The sequence below is a fragment of the Orbicella faveolata genome, unplaced genomic scaffold, assembly GCF_042242905.1.
Source record: "Orbicella faveolata isolate gen_17 unplaced genomic scaffold, um_ofav_v1 contig_47, whole genome shotgun sequence".
NCBI classification, from domain to species: Eukaryota; Metazoa; Cnidaria; class Anthozoa; order Scleractinia; family Merulinidae; genus Orbicella; species Orbicella faveolata.
In genome coordinates this window covers 25981547-26000000 of record NW_028301577.1, presented here as the reverse complement: position 1 = coordinate 26000000, position 18454 = coordinate 25981547, and the positions used below count along the sequence as shown (strand labels likewise).

The window sequence follows — 18454 nt, the reverse complement described above, 5'->3', positions numbered from 1 at the left end:
GCAAAGGACGGCGACGTCAATAATTCAAACATCCTTTAGACAATAAAAAAGATGGTAGAAATCTTATCCTATTAAGCTTAAACGATAGTGAACAGCGATGCTGAATTTATTTTTCTTTATAAGCCAAGCAAACATCTGTCAATATTTTAATAGAGAAACCTGAATTTCCGTATGAGAAAATTAAACGAACAATCTGATCGACCTGCTTCAGGTGGCTTTTTACCACTGGAGCCTTTGAGAATTCTGTCGCCGAAGAATCCTGACTTTTGGTGAACATTTCAATTTCCATCTGTAATTGTAACAAGCATTATGACAATAAAACAAACGTTGCATCAAGTTCCGGGTAGTATAAAAAAACAACAACTAAACATCAGTTTGAAAATGTGTATTCTATTTGCTCGACAGACGCTCCATGGCATTCATTCTTACAACATTTTATCGACTGTACTTACACTGATGTATTCTCAATGCATACAGTTTGTATCGAGCTTGCACACTCGTGACAGCGACTGAACAGTGACTGAAACACAAACGAACAAACGAGGAATATTTTTATTCACATTTTGGCATGTCAGCGTGGTATTCTACACTACAATCACCAAAAATGCGAACCTTATAAACATTCCTATCGATGTAACTAAAAATAAAGTCGATAAGAACATTTATCGGGGCAAAACAAGCGCACAATACTCACGTTTTCGGTGCGACGGCTAGTCGGGCGAAATGACGTCCTTGACGAGACGAGGACGGCAGAGAGATTAGTGGAGAGTTCTCGTGCGCATGCCCCGTTGAGTAAATTTACTTCCGGTAGCCGTCCTAGCTCTTCCCGTCCTGGTATCTTAAGGTGCCTATCATCCGGTAAGCGGTCACACTAGACCTGACGAACTGGCCTCCGATGAAAAGAAGAGTATGATTGGTTCCTAAAATAGACCGCTCACGAATCAGTTTCGGTGAATTGTTTTTAATTCATTGCACAAAAGAAAACAGGAACATAGAAATTACTTTAATTTGTTAATCACTTTCGTTGTTAACCAATGTGCATTCTTTCGCGAGAGTGGATCGGGTAGGCGCATTATTTTATCAGCAAGGTTTGTTAAGGGCCACTATAGCAGATATGAACATGTTTGTCCTGTCCGTGGGATTTTTCTACACAAGTTGAAGGATCTTGTTTACAAGGGTCTCTCCTGGGTATCCCGTTTACTGGGGTAACCATCTCTCCTTGTAAACCGAAGTTAATTGCACTCGAAATAGAGACTTTTCTTAGCGAATAGTAAACGAAACCTACGTCCTACAATGAAGCGATTAAGATTGTTGAGGCTTCGAACTGGTGAACTAGCTCTGTATTTGTGGATTTTGATAAAAACACACGTACCGGAGGTCGTAATCCGGCCGTGTTTCTTAATGGCCATTCCGAATACAGGTTGTTTCGTTCTTTGAGCTTCGTCTTTGAGGAACGAAATATATCTAAACTACAAACTTAGAATAGACCAAGCATTTATAAATATATGAGGAAAGTGAAACAAACGATTAAGATTCGACTCTGGAGCTACCGACGGAGATTGTCGTGCTGATAGATCGAGAATGCGCTTGTCAGTCAACCGAAACGCAAATTATTAAGTCGAGAACTCCCGGGTTATTAGCGTACATAAAATGGACATTTCATTCAAAATAACAGTGAAGTAGAAATGTATTCATTTAACTGAAAGTATACTGAACCTCATTTCAAGATCTTGTCGAAGGATTTTCCATGATTTCACTAGTACGAAATATGCAAATTTGTGTAGCTTGTGTTCGTACATAGTAATTGACTATGCATATACTACGGTCGGTCGACAATAACGAAGCGAAAAGTTACCTCACCTTTGTATATTGTTTGTCGAAATCTCTGCTTATCTCTTATGTTAAAACTAACTTACAGTCAAATTACCAACTCTTCGTGTTCATTGACATCTTTATAACTCTTTAAGAGCTGTAACTTAACTCCTCAGCCATTATTTGTACCTTTATAACCCAAATGGACCCGCAAATTGTCGGTCTTCATCCTGGCCTAAATTACAACTCGGCGATCTCGACTGGCGACCCGCACTTCGAAATGAAAAAAATAAATACATCGCAGCCTTCTAAATCGTAGCTAGACTCCGAATTGTAATGCTAGATGATACAGTTCTTTCACTTAAAAATCTTGTCAGTTTTGATAAAATATGAATCACAAATAACCCAAAAAATGTTTTGACAGCCCTCGAAGCTCAATCAAAAGTCTCTTGAGTGTTTTAGCCCGGTTCCCGAAGTGACGCCACTAGCAGCCCGACCCAGATCCCACTTTGCGCGGTCGTGAACATAAAAATTACATGTTCAAACGCCTGTAGAAACTCAGGCATTTTATCAATCGAGATAATTTTCACGCTGAAGTAATCAGAGAAACTAGTAAATTTTATTAAAGGAAAGACATTTTGGGGGCGTTAGTGGCACTTGAAGCCGGATATGGTCTAAACTCTTCTCATGCTATTGTTTCCGGATAGCTGACCGTGTAAAATGTGACAATCGCAAGTTAAACATTTTATTTCTCATCGGTACAATCGCGAAATGTCAAGCTCAGATTTCCCAGTTACTCAGTTTGGGCATTCAGTAGCTGATCATAGGTCGTCATTAGCTGATTACAACGTTCAGGACCCCCTTGTACGGAACGTTTACGCCAGAACGCCAAAGAAGGCGGTGACACGAAAAGCACAAACTTACAACACAGCTTACAAGGACAGAAACAAGTTTAATTTCATTAGCTAACTTACAATTCAATGTTTTCAATAGGTCTGCGTTAACATACAAAGGCCTCTACTCCAAAAAAGGCCGGCATTATATTTGTTCGTATCTGCGAGTATTTAATTAGAGAAAAAATAGGCAGCTAAGCAATATTCTCACATAAAATCAAGAAAAGTAGATAATCATGTCTAAATAAAATGTTTCTCAATCAGTCCTTGTGGTTCATTAGTGCTGTCTCAGCTTTTCTTTCAATCTTAATCCAATTTTGGCGAGTCCTTGTACACGGTCACCTCAATGTAGTTGATAGTGTAGCGTTCGATGCTCTTGTAGCGATACAACTCGAAGGTCAGGCCCTTGCTTAGCTTCAAATAGTCGGAATACTGGGCGACAATCTTGTGGCCGTCATCGATGGCGCAGTAGGCAGATCCAAACAGCTCAGATGGCTTGAATGACAGCTCAAATTGATCAGGATTGGTCCTCTGCCTGCTAGCCACTGTTGCTGCCACGTTGGTGTTGGGGTTTCGCAACTTGGCTGCCGCGGAATCGCCTTCAACAGCTCTGTACGGACCAAGCGTGGCGTAGTCGTGGTTTGGATCCAAGAGCTGAATACCCACGGCAAAATCCCCGTCAGATATCATGTAAGACATTGGATCACGAATCTGCTGCGGCTCGGGCAGAACGACGCCCACTTTCATCTTCACCGTGATGTCTTCACTATCTTCCAGGCAGCCACTGGGAATAAGAGGAACACGGAAAATGTTCTCCCAGTCGGAGGAGTCTGCTTTGATGATAAGGTTCAGATCATCTCCCTCGTGCGGACAGTTCCAACGTGCGTTGTTGCGCAGCCAGTTGGGGAGCATCAGACGATGGTAGAGAAGTTTGGGTCTGACAGCCTTGCATTTGTCATCAGGCTTGTCCTTCGGCATTCTTGTTTTTCAGAAAGCAAATGAAACTGTCAAAGTCAAGCGCTTGGTTCTGGAGCGTTAGAGCAAGTGACTCTACAAACTCAGCCACGCGAATTTATACTATCTGATAACAAAACGATGGGAGTGACCCACTTGTGCGATGAGGTCAAGGTAAAGCGCTTTCGGAAGGTATTAATGAAGAATTGGTCAAGTACAACACGATTTTGCTGGCCGTGATGAGTGGGCGAGTAAGTAACCACTGCCCGGAAACAATAAATGCAAATTCAAATTGAAGTACATCGATGTCGATATTAATGCATGTCAATCATGTGCAAAATCAGTGTATATGTTATACCCCGCCCGTAGCAAAGTTGTTTTCTATGGATTTGATGCTCCGTCCCTCCGTAGCTATTAGTTATTAGTATAAATCTACTAGCGCTCTATCAGGACTGCCGTTCTCGTATTGGCTACGTTCCTCACTATCAACTCAACAATTAGATTCCGGTGCTCGTGATTCCTATCGCGTGATATAACACGTGATTGTTGAAGCGCAGCCCGATTCAATTATACCCGCAAGGGAGTACTCCCATTTTAAAAGGACTGGGGTGCTCGTCCTACCATTAGCGGTTTTCGTACCTCTTGGGGTGTTCAGCCTCAAAAGGTCCACAGCGGGAGCTTCTGCCTGATCTTTTAGGGTATTGGGCCGAAAAAAATGTAACTGGAGATAGTGTGTTGTTTTAGAATCGGTGCCTCATAGGAGCGAAAACATTTCCAGGCCGCACCCGCAAAACAGGATCTTGGTATCTCTTAGGGGTTCTTTTCGAACTTTTCGACGAGCACCCCCGTTCTTTTTATATGGGAGTCCCCCCTGGCGACTATCACATCATAATAAATCTCGACCTCATAATCTAAGTGTTAATCAGTCAATAAAAGCTACTTAAGATTGCTGCCGGGCTGATCGGTAGCAGTGATTGTTAATTGGCAGCGGTCCTTAGCCTCCAACTCAGATGATCTCATCACGCACCTTGAGATTAATCAATCAAGCATTTCAAGTCGCCTTCTAGACCAGTCTAGCAAGTGTTCTCAACTGTTCCGGAATGAAATTAAATGACAAAGCGGTGGCGGGGGGTTCTAATTCTGGGAACAAACATCAGAATGATCAATGTTGTTTGGGTAAATATAAAAACGGATTTGCCTCCCCCGCAAGTCACGTTTTTTTTTTTAAATTTTAAGTAGGTTATAGGTCGTAATTTTGAATCACGTATTCCAAACTAGGTGAAAATTGCGCAAATTGTCCGGCCGACATAGCCACAAACGCAAATTTGCGATCTAAGTGAGATTCGAGTTAGCTTTAGAAGAGTTAGAAAAAGGAGCACACCGCGAAATTATTTAAATCAAATTAGGCCAGACAGACGTGACTGCGTTTCAGCTACCGTGCAATCGAGAAACGCGAGCTCGATCTGACGGAAGCGATTCGAGGAATGTATTTTTAGCGAAACTCCAAAAGTAACACAAGCTTCTTCGGTTTCAGAGTAATATGCTTTGTGTAAATTAATGTATTCAAGAAGAGATTCCTAAAACTGCTTGGCTCACAAGAAAACAAAATTAAATAAAACGAAAATACTTCTCTTCATTTTGTAACATAAAGAGCTTCAGAATATTTTTAATAGCAATTAGTAAAGACGCTTATTACATAATCTCACAGGGCCACTTAGCTATGACCACTAAAACAAAGAACTGAAAAATTTGCCACCTCGAGAACCCCGATTAATTCCAGGGTTATTTTAATCGGGTCGAAAGAAACTGTTAGCAGGTGAAATTTTTTTCTCAGTGCAGAAATTTTTATCGGTCCAAAACTGAGACTAAATATAAACTGGCGTGTTAGAAAGTTCTGCCTTGTTTACACAGGTTAGCCATAATATCCGGTGTACTTGAATTTAAATACGGATTTCCATTTTTTTTTTCTACAAAGAAAATTTGAATATGAAAAATGACAGCCCCATAGCGTTAACTCTTTCAGTCCGCCCCTCATACGGTCAGCAAATTAGTCTTGACCACTTAAAGGGAGTATTCATGAATATCGGTTTATTTTTAGACCATTTAAAAGAAAAGCACTTTGCTTTGTCTCTGTATAATCAGGTTACACCCGTCGCTTTGTTTTATCAGACGCTTTAAATTCGTGTCAGCAGTTTGCAGAGTCATTGACTCCGACAGCTCCAGGACCGAGCGCTTGAATTCGACATTTTCATTTGCTATCGAAAAAACAAGAATGCCGAAGGACAAGCCGGATGACAAATGCAAGGCTGTCAGACCCAAACTTCTCTACCATCGCCTGATGCTCCCCAACTGGCTGCGCAACAACGCACGTTGGAACTGTCCGCACGAGGGAGATGATCTGAACCTTATCATCAAAGCAGACTCCTCCGACTGGGAGAACATTTTCCGTGTTCCTCTTATTCCCAGTGGCTGCCTGGAAGATAGTGAAGACATCACGGTGAAGATGAAAGTGGGCGTCGTTCTGCCCGAGCCGCAGCAGATTCGTGATCCAATGTCTTACATGATATCTGACGGGGATTTTGCCGTGGGTATTCAGCTCTTGGATCCAAACCACGACTACGCCACGCTTGGTCCGTACAGAGCTGTTGAAGGCGATTCCGCGGCAGCCAAGTTGCGAAACCCCAACACCAACGTGGCAGCAACAGTGGCTAGCAGGCAGAGGACCAATCCTGATCAATTTGAGCTGTCATTCAAGCCATCTGAGCTGTTTGGATCTGCCTACTGCGCCATCGATGACGGCCACAAGATTGTCGCCCAGTATTCCGACTATTTGAAGCTAAGCAAGGGCCTGACCTTCGAGTTGTATCGCTACAAGAGCATCGAACGCTACACTATCAACTACATTGAGGTGACCGTGTACAAGGACTCGCCAAAATTGGATTAAGATTGAAAGAAAAGCTAAGACAGCACTAATGAACCACAGGGACTGATTAAGAAACACTTTATTTAGAATATTTAGAACTTTGAGGTAGCTGTCTGTTTTGTTTTCTTCATTAATTGGGTCGGTAAACATCACTGTGTACGGTGATAAACTCCTTTATTCCGATTCACACTAAAGTTAGTTTCCTGATTAATGTAAACGAACGTTATTGGAATAGTTATCTTTGCATGTTGACGCATACCTGATAAAAAAAAGCTGAAATGTAAAATTAAACTTCCATTCAGTCCTTACCAATTGTGTTGTACTTGTTTAAATTTTTCTCGTGTCGCCGCCCTCTTGGAGTTTTGGCTTTAAGGTTCCTAACCAGAGAGTAAACGTCGTAATCGGCCCAAAATTACGTGAAATCAAATACCTGCAAATACTAAATGCCCCAACGGAGAAATTGGAGAATGATAAATGTTTCTACCAACCGAGAAGCAATAGGAATCAATTCTCGATGGTCTTTATATAGTCCACTTTCATCAATAGCGACGCACGCTTATTGCAATGGATTGTTTGGATGAAGGCAAACACGCGCTAGTGATTTTCAGTCAAAGCGGAAATTTTTTTTTCAATATTGACTGGCACGACCGGCACGTCGCGCGAAAAAATTGCAAACCAACCTCGTTCCCAGTGGGTGTGGCTCTCTCGGTTACCCGAAAACGTTTGTTTTTTTTCGCCAAATCCGAGGTTCTTGCACTTTAAATTTGAACTTTAATTTTCTTTTCTTATATAGAGTTACAAGAATTGCTTGCCCCCGCAGCTAGTTTCAGAACTAATAGAGGCGCGCAGGGACAATGTTATGTTCATGCACGTTTCCAAGAGCTAAAGATCTTCTAGAAGAGTTCTAATGAAGCCCGGTCCTCACTTGCGGCACAAGCACAAGAATAATTATTATGTGGCCAGCTCCATGAAGGGACAAGATGAGCCAAATCTGCGTTGTGATTAGCTACCCAAGCGGACAAGATGGAGCTATTTTGCCCGCTCGGGACTACCCGCCGAGTCCCGCAAGAAAAACTTTCCCGAAGACGTTATAATAAATCCTATATTGACCAAGCTTGTTCGTTCAAGATGGCTGGATATTGGCCTCGTTCTCGTTTGCTCAATAACCCACATGTATAAGCGTAAGCATAGGAAGCGTGCACGCTAGTGGGGAAGGCTGCGACATAAACTAAGTATATAAGCTTCCTTCGATGTTATGTCCAGTGAGGACGTGGTTGGCATAAACATAAAGTGCTCACTGATTGGCTGAAAGTATTTCTCTTATGCTTATACTTCAGCTTATCTCCCCATTGGACACAATAGCGACCTAAATATGAGCATAATAAGCTATGATCTTTATAAGAAATTACGCTAATGGAATAAATGTCGGAGTCATGAGTCTTGATGAAGATGGAACAGAACTGAAATTCAGTTAAAATTCAGGCTATGTAGCTGGCGATGGGAAAAAACAAGAAAGGGGGGGAAAATAAACTACAAGTATATAAAGATGAAAGTCGAGAGCTTTTACGAAGGGACTTAACAGTCCAACTATATGTGGTGACAGATAATTCACCCACCAAAGCCGCGAGCTGTGTTATGTTAACATAAGTTGTCTTTCCTGTGGTTCAAGGATTGTCCAATTTTAAAAGTGAAAGTGGCTGAAAGCTGTCTTAAAGCTTGCAGAAGCTTAAAAGTGGACAGTTTGTAGTCATAACGCCATTTTTCTCTTCAGTACAGGTAAACTACTTGAATAAGAGATCGTAGAAGACTGAACATTTCACCGCCTAAGGTTCTAGACTAGTCTAGACGGGCTGGATAAGACTCTTTCTATCGGGGGCACCTTTACCAGGTCTTTCCACTTCCTCTCTTAGAAAATATGAAGAACGGAGGATTGGGGAATGGGAACAGGGAATTCGAAATGGGAAATTATTAATAGAAAATAGAATTTTGCACCGTTAGCTTTGACTCATTTCTCTTATTTCCATCTAATGTACTGGCTTGAGAGGCTGTGTTAACTGTTCTTGCAGTTCTCAACAGATATTAACTTGAGAGATTCTAGGGTTCTAGCGGGAGTAGTTATACACTGGTAAGAACGGGACATACAGACAAATTAAATTCCAACTTCTGGGGATTGTAAGCCACGAGCCCGCGAGTTATCCCAGACAAGAGAGTGATCGCGTCCCCACGTAGCGTCTTCCAGGCGTTCAGTTAGTTGGGGCGCAACGGCGAGCATAAAAATATAATAGGTTTTCACCGCGCTTCTCCCTATTTTTTCGTTCACCGTTTTTCGCGCTGCCCCCCAACTAACTGAACATCTGCAAGAGGCTAGTCCCTAAGTGTGGGCCAATCGCACGCAAGCTGACGAGACTGACAATGTCAATTTTATCACCAACATTTCAGTCTGTCAAAAAAGACTGAGAGCTTCATCAACGATATGTTTTTTAGTGCAGAGTGCACTATTGGGATGGTTATGGGGGTTGCCTGCCGCTAAGGAACTAAGGCACTATGGCGCTATGGCGCTATGGCCCTATGGCGCTAAGGTGTACACTTTAATGTTTGTTTAATTAATTAATTTCAATTAATTAATTAGTCTAGAGGCAAGGAAGTAGTGGGAGTAGGGTGGGAAAGGTACATGTGTACTCTACGTAAAACATATTCCATCGCCATCGCTTAACTTTGAACATCGCAAAACTATATATTTGTTTCAGGTAACCCCTTGCTCTCCTTGTGGTACCATTCTCCTTAGAACAAAACTAATTTGCCCTAGACGCATGCGTAGATTAGTTAGGGTTCGTGGCTTCTATATTAGGTGAAGGATACATTGCATACGGAATCACGCACAAATGTTGAGTGGTTTTCCTTATGGTAGAGCTCAACATGTAAGACGCATGCGTTCTAGCATTGTTAGTGTTATACACTATCTTTACACGCAGTATTTTATATATCGTGTCATGTGACCAAGGACGGCAGTTATTTTTCAGGTAGCGCCAGTTGTCTCTTTTTATTGCAAAAGTGAAACGTTACTGTGGCTGCCGCGTAGCTTTTAGAATTACAAACAGGTCGGTTCAACAAATATCATCTGCTGTTTTCAATCTACAATAGTGTGCTTGTCAGAGTTCAAATATATTGCTTCTCCTTAGCGACTTGTTTATTTCTTACCTTAATTGTGTCTGTAAGAGAGACCAAAAAGTTCTCAAGTTAGTGGCGTTAATACTCCGCAAATTGTAAATTTGTATCAAAAGAAACCAGGAAAATGCTCAAATATTGCTGCAGACGCCGTGGCACCTAATGAAAGTTCAAATTAATTTAATCAGTCTTTGAGGAGACTCATTCATATCGGTCAAGTAGCGCTGTTTATCTTCAATACTTTTCGTTGAAAAGCTTCTCAGCCATCAATATCGTTGTGTGTTAATTTTGAATTGTTTTATTGTTAACAACAAAGGTGGCAACAGAAAAAGAAAGTGGTATTTCGTGACTATCTGATAATTAAATTAGTTCTTGTTCATCGGTAAAAATTTGCATTTTTAGTAAAACATCGTCTCTGTTCCGTTTCTTCATCACTACATCAGATATTTAACTTTCTTTCATTTATCTCCAAAAAAAGGACATCTTCCGTATGTTTTGGAGAAAACAGGGGTTTCATATTACATGGCTTTGCGAGGAAAACAAAAGTATCAAGTTACAAAGTTGGCGTGAAGAGCTAAATTGTCACGTTTGCTGCTTCAGCGTATTGTTGAATTTAAAATGAACGAAAATCAACTTAAAGCACCAGTAGTAATTAATTTGTACGTAATGTTTGGACCTTGAATGAAAATACAACCTTGAAACATACACACTGCAAAGGGGAAAAGCCGTAGCAGACTACCAAGGTAGACACAAACCGGAAGTGAACCGAGTAGGGGTGAGTACTTATGGGACTACTGTACCAGAGCTATCAATTGCGCTCTACACTATCTGAGTTTGTCTCACCAGTTTTAGTGCAGAGTGCACTATTGGAATGGTTATGGGGGTTGCCTGCCGCTAAGGAACTAAGGCAATATGGCCCTATGGCGCTAAGGTGTAAACTTTAATGTTTGTTTAATTAATTAATTTCAATCAATTAATTAGTCTAGAGGCAAGGAAGTAGTGGGAGTAGGGTGGGAAAGGTACATGTGTACTCTACGTAAAACATATTCCATCGCCGTCGCTTAACTTTGAACATCGCAAAGCTATATATTTGTTTCAGGTAACCCCTTGCTCTCCTTGTGGTACCATTCTCCTTAGAACAAAACTAATTTGCCCTAGACGCATGCGTAGATTAGTTAGGGTTCGTGGCTTCTATATTAGGTGAAGGATACATTGCATACGGAATCACGCACAAATGTTGAGTGGTTTTCCTTATGGTAGAGCTCAACATGTAAGACGCATGCGTTCTAGCATTGTTAGTGTTATACACTATCTCTACACGCAGTATTTTATATATCGTGTCATGTGACCAAGGACGGCAGTTATTTTTCAGGTAGCGCCAATTGTCCCTTTTTATTGCAAAAGTGAAACGTTACTGTGGCTGCCGCGTAGCTTTTAGAATTACAAACAGGTCGGTTCAACAAATATTATCTGCTGTTTTCAATCTACAATAGTGTGCTTGTCAGAGTTCAAATATATTGCTTCTCCTTAGCGACTTGTTTATTTCTTGCCTTAATTGTGTCTGTAAGAGAGACCAAAAAGTTCTCAAGTTAGTGGCTTTAATACTCCGCAAATTGTAAATTTGTATCAAAAGAAACCAGGAAAATGCTCAAATATTGCTGCAGACGCCGTGGCACCTAATGAAAGTTCAAATTAATTTAATCAGTCTTTGAGGAGACTCATTCATATCGGCCAAGTAGCGCTGTTTATCTTCAATACTTTTCGTTGAAAAGCTTCTCAGCCATCAATATCGTTGTGTGTTAATTTTGAATTGTTTTATTGTTAACAACAAAGGTGGCAACAGAAAAAGAAAGTGGTATTTCGTGACTATCTGATAATTAAATTAGTTCTTGTTCATCGGTAAAAATTTGCATTTTTAGTAAAACATCGTCTCTGTTCCGTTTCTTCATCACTACATCAGATATTTAACTTTCTTTCATTTATCTCCAAAAAACAAGGACATCTTCCGTATGTTTTGGAGAAAACAGGGGTTTCATATTACATGGCTTTGCGAGGAAAACAAAAGTATCAAGTTACAAAGTTGGCGTGAAGAGCTAAATTGTCACGTTTGCTGCTTCAGCGTATTGTTGAATTTAAAATGAACGAAAATCAACTTAAAGCACCAGTAGTAATTAATTTGTACGTAATGTTTGGACCTTGAATGAAAATACAACCTTGAAACATACACACTGCAAAGGGGAAAAGCCGTAGCAGACTACCAAGGTAGACACAAACCGGAAGTGAACCGAGCAGGGGTGAGTACTTATGGGACTACTGTATCAGAGCTATCAATTGCGCTCTGCACTATCTGAGATTGTCTCACTAGTTTTTATTTACCACACCTAATAAAAAAAGAATAACAATTAAAATAGAAAAATGATATATTAAAGAATTTAAAAACAGGTGGCAATGAAGGCCAAATGAAAATAATGCTTGTAATTTAGGCTTTGTGGTAACCGTAATATAAGTGATTTAGACTAGTTAACAAGACTTGTTTGATTGTGTTTAGAAACTGGCAATTTCAAACTATAAACGAATGGAAATAAATATTAGATATCAAGAATTTTAGGCGAGTCTACAGACTGTTACAGAAAATCAGAGATATCTTAAAATGTGTTGTCTTTGTCTCAAAAGTTATGTTTGGATGGGGGTTAGAGAAACTGACTCGTAACAAACAATATCGTCAGTTGAAGAGTTAAAACACCTTGATATCTCGAAAAAGTCTGCATTGATTCTATGGTAGAGCAGGTTAAAAGCATGAACATTTCTTGCGTTTCGCATTTCTTGTCTTATGTCTTACAAACAGAGTTGTCAATAAGCGAAAAACGGTGACTAAAACCTTCGGTGGAGAGGTTTATCAACTTATCAACTCTAAGAAACGAATGTCAAGAAATTTTAGTATGGAAAGTTCTTTAAAAATAGGGCCTGAAGGTGCTTTATGTTTAGAGTTATTTATAATTCTGGTCAGCATTTTTGTTAAATCACAAGAAGACCTTTGCACACGCTAGTTATTCACTCCAGCTATATTTAATAATTGTTACTTTTTCCAGGGTAGATTATCAAGGTCCACGTTTCCACCGCACAAAACAACACCCACGTTCTGCAGACCAGGAAGAGCTTTGAATCTCTCTGAGAATACCGCTGCCACACCTACAGCTGCAGAGGGCTCAATTAACAGTTTCATTCGTTCCCAGACCACCCTCATTGCAGATATAATTTCTTCTTCTGTAACTGTTATGACGTCAGTTACATTGTCCCTTATGATTGGCCAGGTTATATGGCCCACACTAGTCCTTAAGCCATCAGCTATGGTGGATGGAGGCCCTGTTGAGAAGAGATGCAAACAGTTTAAATTATTTCTCCTTTATTGGGAGTGAAGTATGGTAGCATCATCTTGAGGGTGTCACAGTTCCTATTCATTAGTGGACTGGACTCCAGAATTAGGTGATCTGGATTTGAGTTCAGTGCGAGGTCTTTGTGTTCTAAGGCAAGCAACTAGGGGTATTTCTTCCTCTTCCTCCCTGGATGGGATGCTTAAGTCCATTGCAGTGTTAACCTCCAGCATCAAATTTTCTGCTAACCATTTATTTCACCTGGTACATGGAGAGAGGCACTGTGAAAGTAAAGCATCTTTTCCAAGATCACAACCCTATGTCCCTGGCCAGGGCTTGAACCCAGACAGCTCGTTCCAGACTTGAGCACACTAACCACAAGGCCACTATGCCTCCACAGCCAATCTAGTGACTTAAATTATGTAGCAGGCCACCTAGGCTTGACGTTGTACTTCACATTCTACCATTATCAAAACACTTGCCTGGTAAAGGAATTCTCTCTCTGGCAGCAAATGACTTTGCACAGTCATTGGCATTAAGAGGCTCTGCAGCATAAATCTTGATATCAGGTTTGAGCGATTTGAGTGCGATACAGATTCCACTCAGCATACCACCACCACCAATAGGGACTACTACGGCATCCAAGTTTGGGACCTGCTCAAGAATAATGAGATTACCAGTGCCATAAAATTAACAATTATTATTCCACCAGCACATCTTGGATATGAGATACCCTATACAAGCATTTCACATGCCCAATACGTTTCTAACCTCCCGTAAGCAACCTGTCAAGCCTAGGTGGTCGCTTACAGGAGATGGTCGCTTATGAGAGCTTAGACCATATTGGGTCAAAATCTTACCTTGTTAGCATATGGTAACTGCAGAGTACCCCATCTTTTAAATGTTTTATTCGTCTGAAAAGTCAATTTTGAGAGAAATCCCGTCCTTCCCATTGAAAAATTTTTGTCTTTGTACTACCTAGGAATGCGATATGGTTACAACACCTTATTATTCAATTTCTGCTCTATTATCTGTCAAGTGGTTGCTTATGAGAGGTTAAAAATAACAGAAGATTTCAAACTTTTAGCTCTAAAAGTGGTTGCGGTTGCTTACACGAGGTGCCAAATATAGTGATTTGACTTGGAAACCTTTGGTATTTTGGAAAACTGGTCGCTGAGGAGTGGTGGTCGCTTATGAGAGCTGGTCGCAACCAGAGGTTCAACTGTATATTTGTTTTTCAACAAAATACAGAATAAACAAACCTGTTCCAGCAATTCCAGACCAATAGAACCCTGGCCAGCTATGATGTCAGGGTGATCAAATGGAGGAATAAGATATGAATTGCTTGTCTCCTTGAGGATCTTCTGAGATGTTGATTCTCTCTCCTTAAATAAAATACATCCACACATCCACATTAATTTATAATCACACTGGATCCACACAATTGTAGTCAAAAATAACATGAAATTTCCTATGTCTGGTCCTTGTACAAAGGTCTTTTCTCATCCTTAACGATGCTACCAGAGAAGCTAACTGCATACTCTCCTGGCAGGGACTCCCATATGAAAAGGATGAGGGTGCTTGTCAGAAATTTTGGAAAGAACCACTAAGAGGTACCACGATCCTGTTTTGTAGGCGTGGCTTTAAATATTTTTCACCCCTAAGAGGTACCAATTCTAAAACAGCACATTATCCCCTGTCATATCTTTTTCAGTTCAATACCCTAAAAGGTATCGCAAAAACTCCTGCTGTGGACCTTTTGAGGCAGAACACCCTAAGAGGTATGAAAACTGCTTTATTAACCTCTAAAAGGTACAATGGTCATACAGTGGAACCTCGATTTAACGAAGTTGCTGGGGACCGGCCAAATTTGTTCGTTAAATCGAGGGTTCGTTATATCGAAAACCTCGATATAACGAATTTGAGGGGAAATGATCAAAATGTTCGTTATATCGAGGTCATAGTTAATGATTGATTTGTAACACAGGTGACTTCTATCACGCAATTCAAAGCAATTTTCGTCATCCAGAAGTGACGTTTTGAGATGCAATTCATTAAGCATGGTGGCTTTCAGTATCAATTATTTTCACTTTTGAGCAGACACGCAGCTTTTGTTTACAAAAAACGACACTTTCAGAGTAGCGATTTAAAAATGTTGCAACGTAGAGGTTATACAGAAAATTGTCTATGTAAACAAGGAAATGGGCTTTAGTGTTGTTATATTGCACTACCCAACATTTCCGGATTTCAAGGAAGATAGAGCAGAAGTTAATTGATGTCGAAATACTATAGTGCTAATGTCTATGACATATAATAAGCCGTTGACTGAAAGACTGCTGTCTCTTTACCATAAGGATTACACGGGTTTGTTGACTGTTGATCTGTTCAGCGTTTATCTTCTGTCGCGTGTTGATATTGTAATTCATTATATCGAGGTAGATTTTACGTTTGGGCTTCCGGATTATGTTCATTATATCGAAGAATTCGTTATATCGAGGTTCGTTATACCGAGGTTCTATTCCATACATTTTACTGTAACTTTGGCCGGGACATAGAATATCGTTATATCGAGGACTTCATTAAATAGAGGTTCGTTAAATCGAGGTTCCACTGTACTCCCTTATATAATTTATTGCAAATTCCACGGGGAAAGGGGGTTCAAAAACTATTTTTTTAAAGAAAAATATGATCCAAAACTGGAATTTCCAGAGGGATGGTGGGAGGAGGAGAGGGGGAGGGGTTCAAACCAAAAAAAACCCTTTGGCAGGGGTGCAGATATTTTCTGGAACATCTATATTGGAATAATGGCATACCTCTCCTGACACACCGCAGTCAACAATAGTTGCTCCGTAGTCTCTAACAGCCGCCTTCTTGACTAGTGGTGCATTTCTAGGCATGGCAATGGAAGCCTTCAGACCCATGATTTTTGCTGACAGTGCAATAGCTTGAGCATGGTTACCACTGCTGTGAGTGACAAGCACAGGTTTCTGATCAGCAGGCAGGGAGTTTAGCAATTGAAGAACGGCATTCATTGCTCCTCTGATCTGGAAAAGTACCATTTAATTTTAATTTAAAATTAATGTTAGTAGTTTCAATTATTATTAAGAGAATGCACCAGTATTATAGTTAATAGAGGTGCTCAAGCATATAATTTATAGAGGTTTCCAGATTACAGACTCTCCTAGCCAAGGGAATCAGTTTCCACCATTTTATGGAAATCACTCAGATTTTTTAGATTGACAGAATGATTTAGAAACCCAGGAAAGGGGACTTGAAAGAATTAAAATCCAGAACATATTCTGGGAGAGCATGACCCTGGAACCCTCTTAAAGCTTGTACCTTTTGCACTCAGCATTTAAGAAATTCATTACCATGTTGCCTGCTCTCTCCTAATGGTGGAGAAGATGGGAGAAGTCTGAATGGGTGATTACACTGCATGATGTCCATAAAGCCATGTATGTACGTTAAATTATTAGATGGTATATATTTATAGACTGAGGTTTCATACATACATTATAACCCCACCATTAATATGGCCTCATCATTGTTATGGCCACTTTATTCTGGTCTGCACAAAAGCTGGCAGTCAGTCATGTTCTTATTGATAGAACCCCTTTAATATACAGCCATGCGGTTAATATGGCCAAATTTTTGTGGCCCGTTGGTGACCAGATTAACGGGGTTCCACTGTACTATCATTAACCCAAACAGTGGTAGCAAAAGAGAGGCTAATTAGCAGTTATAAATTATACTTCATGAATATGTTATTATACTGACCTTGAAGGCTCCGATTTTTTGGAATATTTCACACTTGAAATGAAGTGCTCTACCTGCCATGCTGTCTAAAGTTGAGGACGTCATAACAGGTGTTCTGTGTATGTGAGGCTCAATTCTTTTTGCAGCTTCTTGAACATCTTTAAGGCTTATTTCAACAGCAGTGTTGGAAGCCATATTTCTGAGAAGTTTCAAGCCATTAAGTTGTATATTATGCATGATCAAGCTAACTTGCCCCCTTTGACCATCTCAGGCAGAGTTCTTTATAAGCTTTATATAATTCATCCAGAAAATCTGATGAAAATATATGTTTAAATTTTAGTGAACAACTAAGCTTTTTTCCATCTCAGTTTGAAGTCCTTTCATTCTTGCCACCTGCTGGAAGAGACAGATCACGGACCCAGAGAAAGTGATGGGGCATCCTTCCACAATTCACCAATTCACATATAATGTGAAACTGATTCGGAGAAAATTGTTTGGGAAAGGGGTTAAAATTGTGACAGTTTGGGAGAAAAGTATCCTGGGGATTTATAATTTCATGAACAGAAAAGATTTGCTAGCACACCACCTTTATAGGTTCGATTTCCACCACTCTCTCGTGGGGAGGAACATGTGCTCCTTTCCCAAACAGCGGCTGGCAATTGAGCCTACGTACCCACCTTGTCAATAATCTAATGCTCTAATGGGATATTCCATATCTTATTCTCCCCCCCCCCCCCCCCTCTTACCCCTATAGAGGTCAGATTCTGGCAACCTTTTTTTTGTGGTCTGTACCTTTGAAGTTTGCATCCAAGGGTTAAAAATTTTGTCAGCCCTTTGAAAAAACTTTCCAACAGGCCATGTGCCAGAGGCTGCTCTCCGGAAGGGGGTGGGGTGGGGTGGGGTGCGGATGGAATGTCCCAATGTATTCATCTACATAAAATGCAATGGAGATTTAAGCTTTCTACATCAATATCTTCTATACTCAGGGAGACCACAGGCATTTTGGAGATTAGATGAACTGAATTTATTCATCATGCGTATAGTTACACAAAATTTTAATTTAATTTAATTTAATTTATTATGCACAACCCAGCTTAAGCTACCAAGCTTTAATAGAGGTTGTCGGTCTGTCTGTCTGTCGATGTAGGATTTCATTGAGGAATTTGACTCAAAATGGGAGGGATAGGGGGGGGGGGGGGGGAATGGTGGGCGTTTGATATACACATCTCACAAGCATAATTAGTGTTGATATCGTAATACCCTCGTAATACGACCGTAAACACCGTTGTGGCCCGGCCCGGGCAACAAACAAAACTTGAAATTAAAGATTACATTTCCGAGGGGTTGTCCGACCCGAGTAGGGGATGTTGAACGTACAACTGCAAATTGTTCTCCCATTCTTATTGCCAGAAGGAATAAATCGATTATTACCTGCTCAAAACTTGTAACACCTCCTTTCCGTATATATATATAAACGTTTGCCAACCTGATGTCGAGAAATATGGAACGACACCCGGTCACCCTCCGCTTCGCAAGTGGGTAGAAATTGTTGCTATTATATACAGTACCTACTGCAATAT

At 40.5% G+C, this 18454-nt stretch overlaps 3 protein-coding genes and 1 long non-coding RNA gene across 7 annotated transcripts; 1 reads left to right on the top strand and 3 right to left on the bottom strand.

The window, feature by feature from the left end:
- Positions 1-370: 370 nt before the first annotated feature.
- LOC149097772 (uncharacterized) lies at positions 371-846 on the bottom strand. Its single transcript, XR_016204211.1, has 2 exons — positions 695-846; positions 371-520 (listed from the first exon to the last, which is right to left on the bottom strand). It is a non-coding gene; the product is annotated as an uncharacterized LOC149097772 (long non-coding RNA).
- A 1898-nt stretch (positions 847-2744) lies between these two features.
- LOC149097771 (uncharacterized) lies at positions 2745-3891 on the bottom strand. The gene has a single exon (XM_089279742.1). It carries the CDS (start codon positions 3681-3683, stop codon positions 3012-3014), a length of 672 nt encoding a protein of 223 aa, XP_089135868.1. The 5' UTR covers positions 3684-3891; the 3' UTR covers positions 2745-3011.
- A 1905-nt stretch (positions 3892-5796) lies between these two features.
- On the top strand, positions 5797-6894 carry LOC149097770 (uncharacterized). Its single transcript, XM_089280255.1, has one exon. The coding sequence runs from the start codon at positions 5932-5934 to the stop codon at positions 6601-6603; it is 672 nt and encodes a 223-aa protein (XP_089136381.1). The 5' UTR covers positions 5797-5931; the 3' UTR covers positions 6604-6894.
- A 5201-nt stretch (positions 6895-12095) lies between these two features.
- LOC110061823 (serine racemase-like) lies at positions 12096-18408 on the bottom strand. Of its 4 annotated transcripts, XM_089279530.1 has the most exons (7): positions 18306-18380; positions 16896-17186; positions 15932-16162; positions 14381-14503; positions 13979-14032; positions 13601-13772; positions 12096-13110 (listed from the first exon to the last, which is right to left on the bottom strand). In XM_089279530.1, exons 2-7 carry the CDS (start codon positions 17109-17111, stop codon positions 12824-12826), a joined length of 1083 nt encoding a protein of 360 aa, XP_089135656.1. In that variant the 5' UTR covers positions 17112-17186; positions 18306-18380; the 3' UTR covers positions 12096-12823. The 4 variants fall into 4 exon arrangements, with proteins under 4 accessions (XP_089135656.1, XP_089135655.1, XP_089135654.1 ...); XM_089279529.1 differs by lacking the exon at positions 13979-14032 and having other exon boundaries at positions 16896-17073; positions 18306-18408; XM_089279528.1 differs by lacking the exon at positions 13979-14032.
- Positions 18409-18454: the final 46 nt, after the last annotated feature.

Bases quoted from the DNA above. Each gene is read 5' to 3' on its own strand.
- LOC149097771 (XM_089279742.1), bottom strand. From the start codon at position 3,683: ATGCCGAAGGACAAGCCTGATGACAAATGCAAGGCTGTCAGACCCAAA.
- LOC149097770 (XM_089280255.1), top strand. From the start codon at position 5,932: ATGCCGAAGGACAAGCCGGATGACAAATGCAAGGCTGTCAGACCCAAA.
- LOC110061823 (XM_089279530.1), bottom strand. From the start codon at position 17,111: ATGCATAATATACAACTTAATGGCTTGAAACTTCTCAGAAATATGGCT. The intron at 16,163-16,895 runs GTCAGTATAATA...GTACTTTTCCAG, and splicing joins AAAAAATCGGAGCCTTCAAG to ATCAGAGGAGCAATGAATGC. The intron at 14,033-14,380 runs GTTTGTTTATTC...TTGACTTTTCAG, and splicing joins GTCTGGAATTGCTGGAACAG to ACGAATAAAACATTTAAAAG.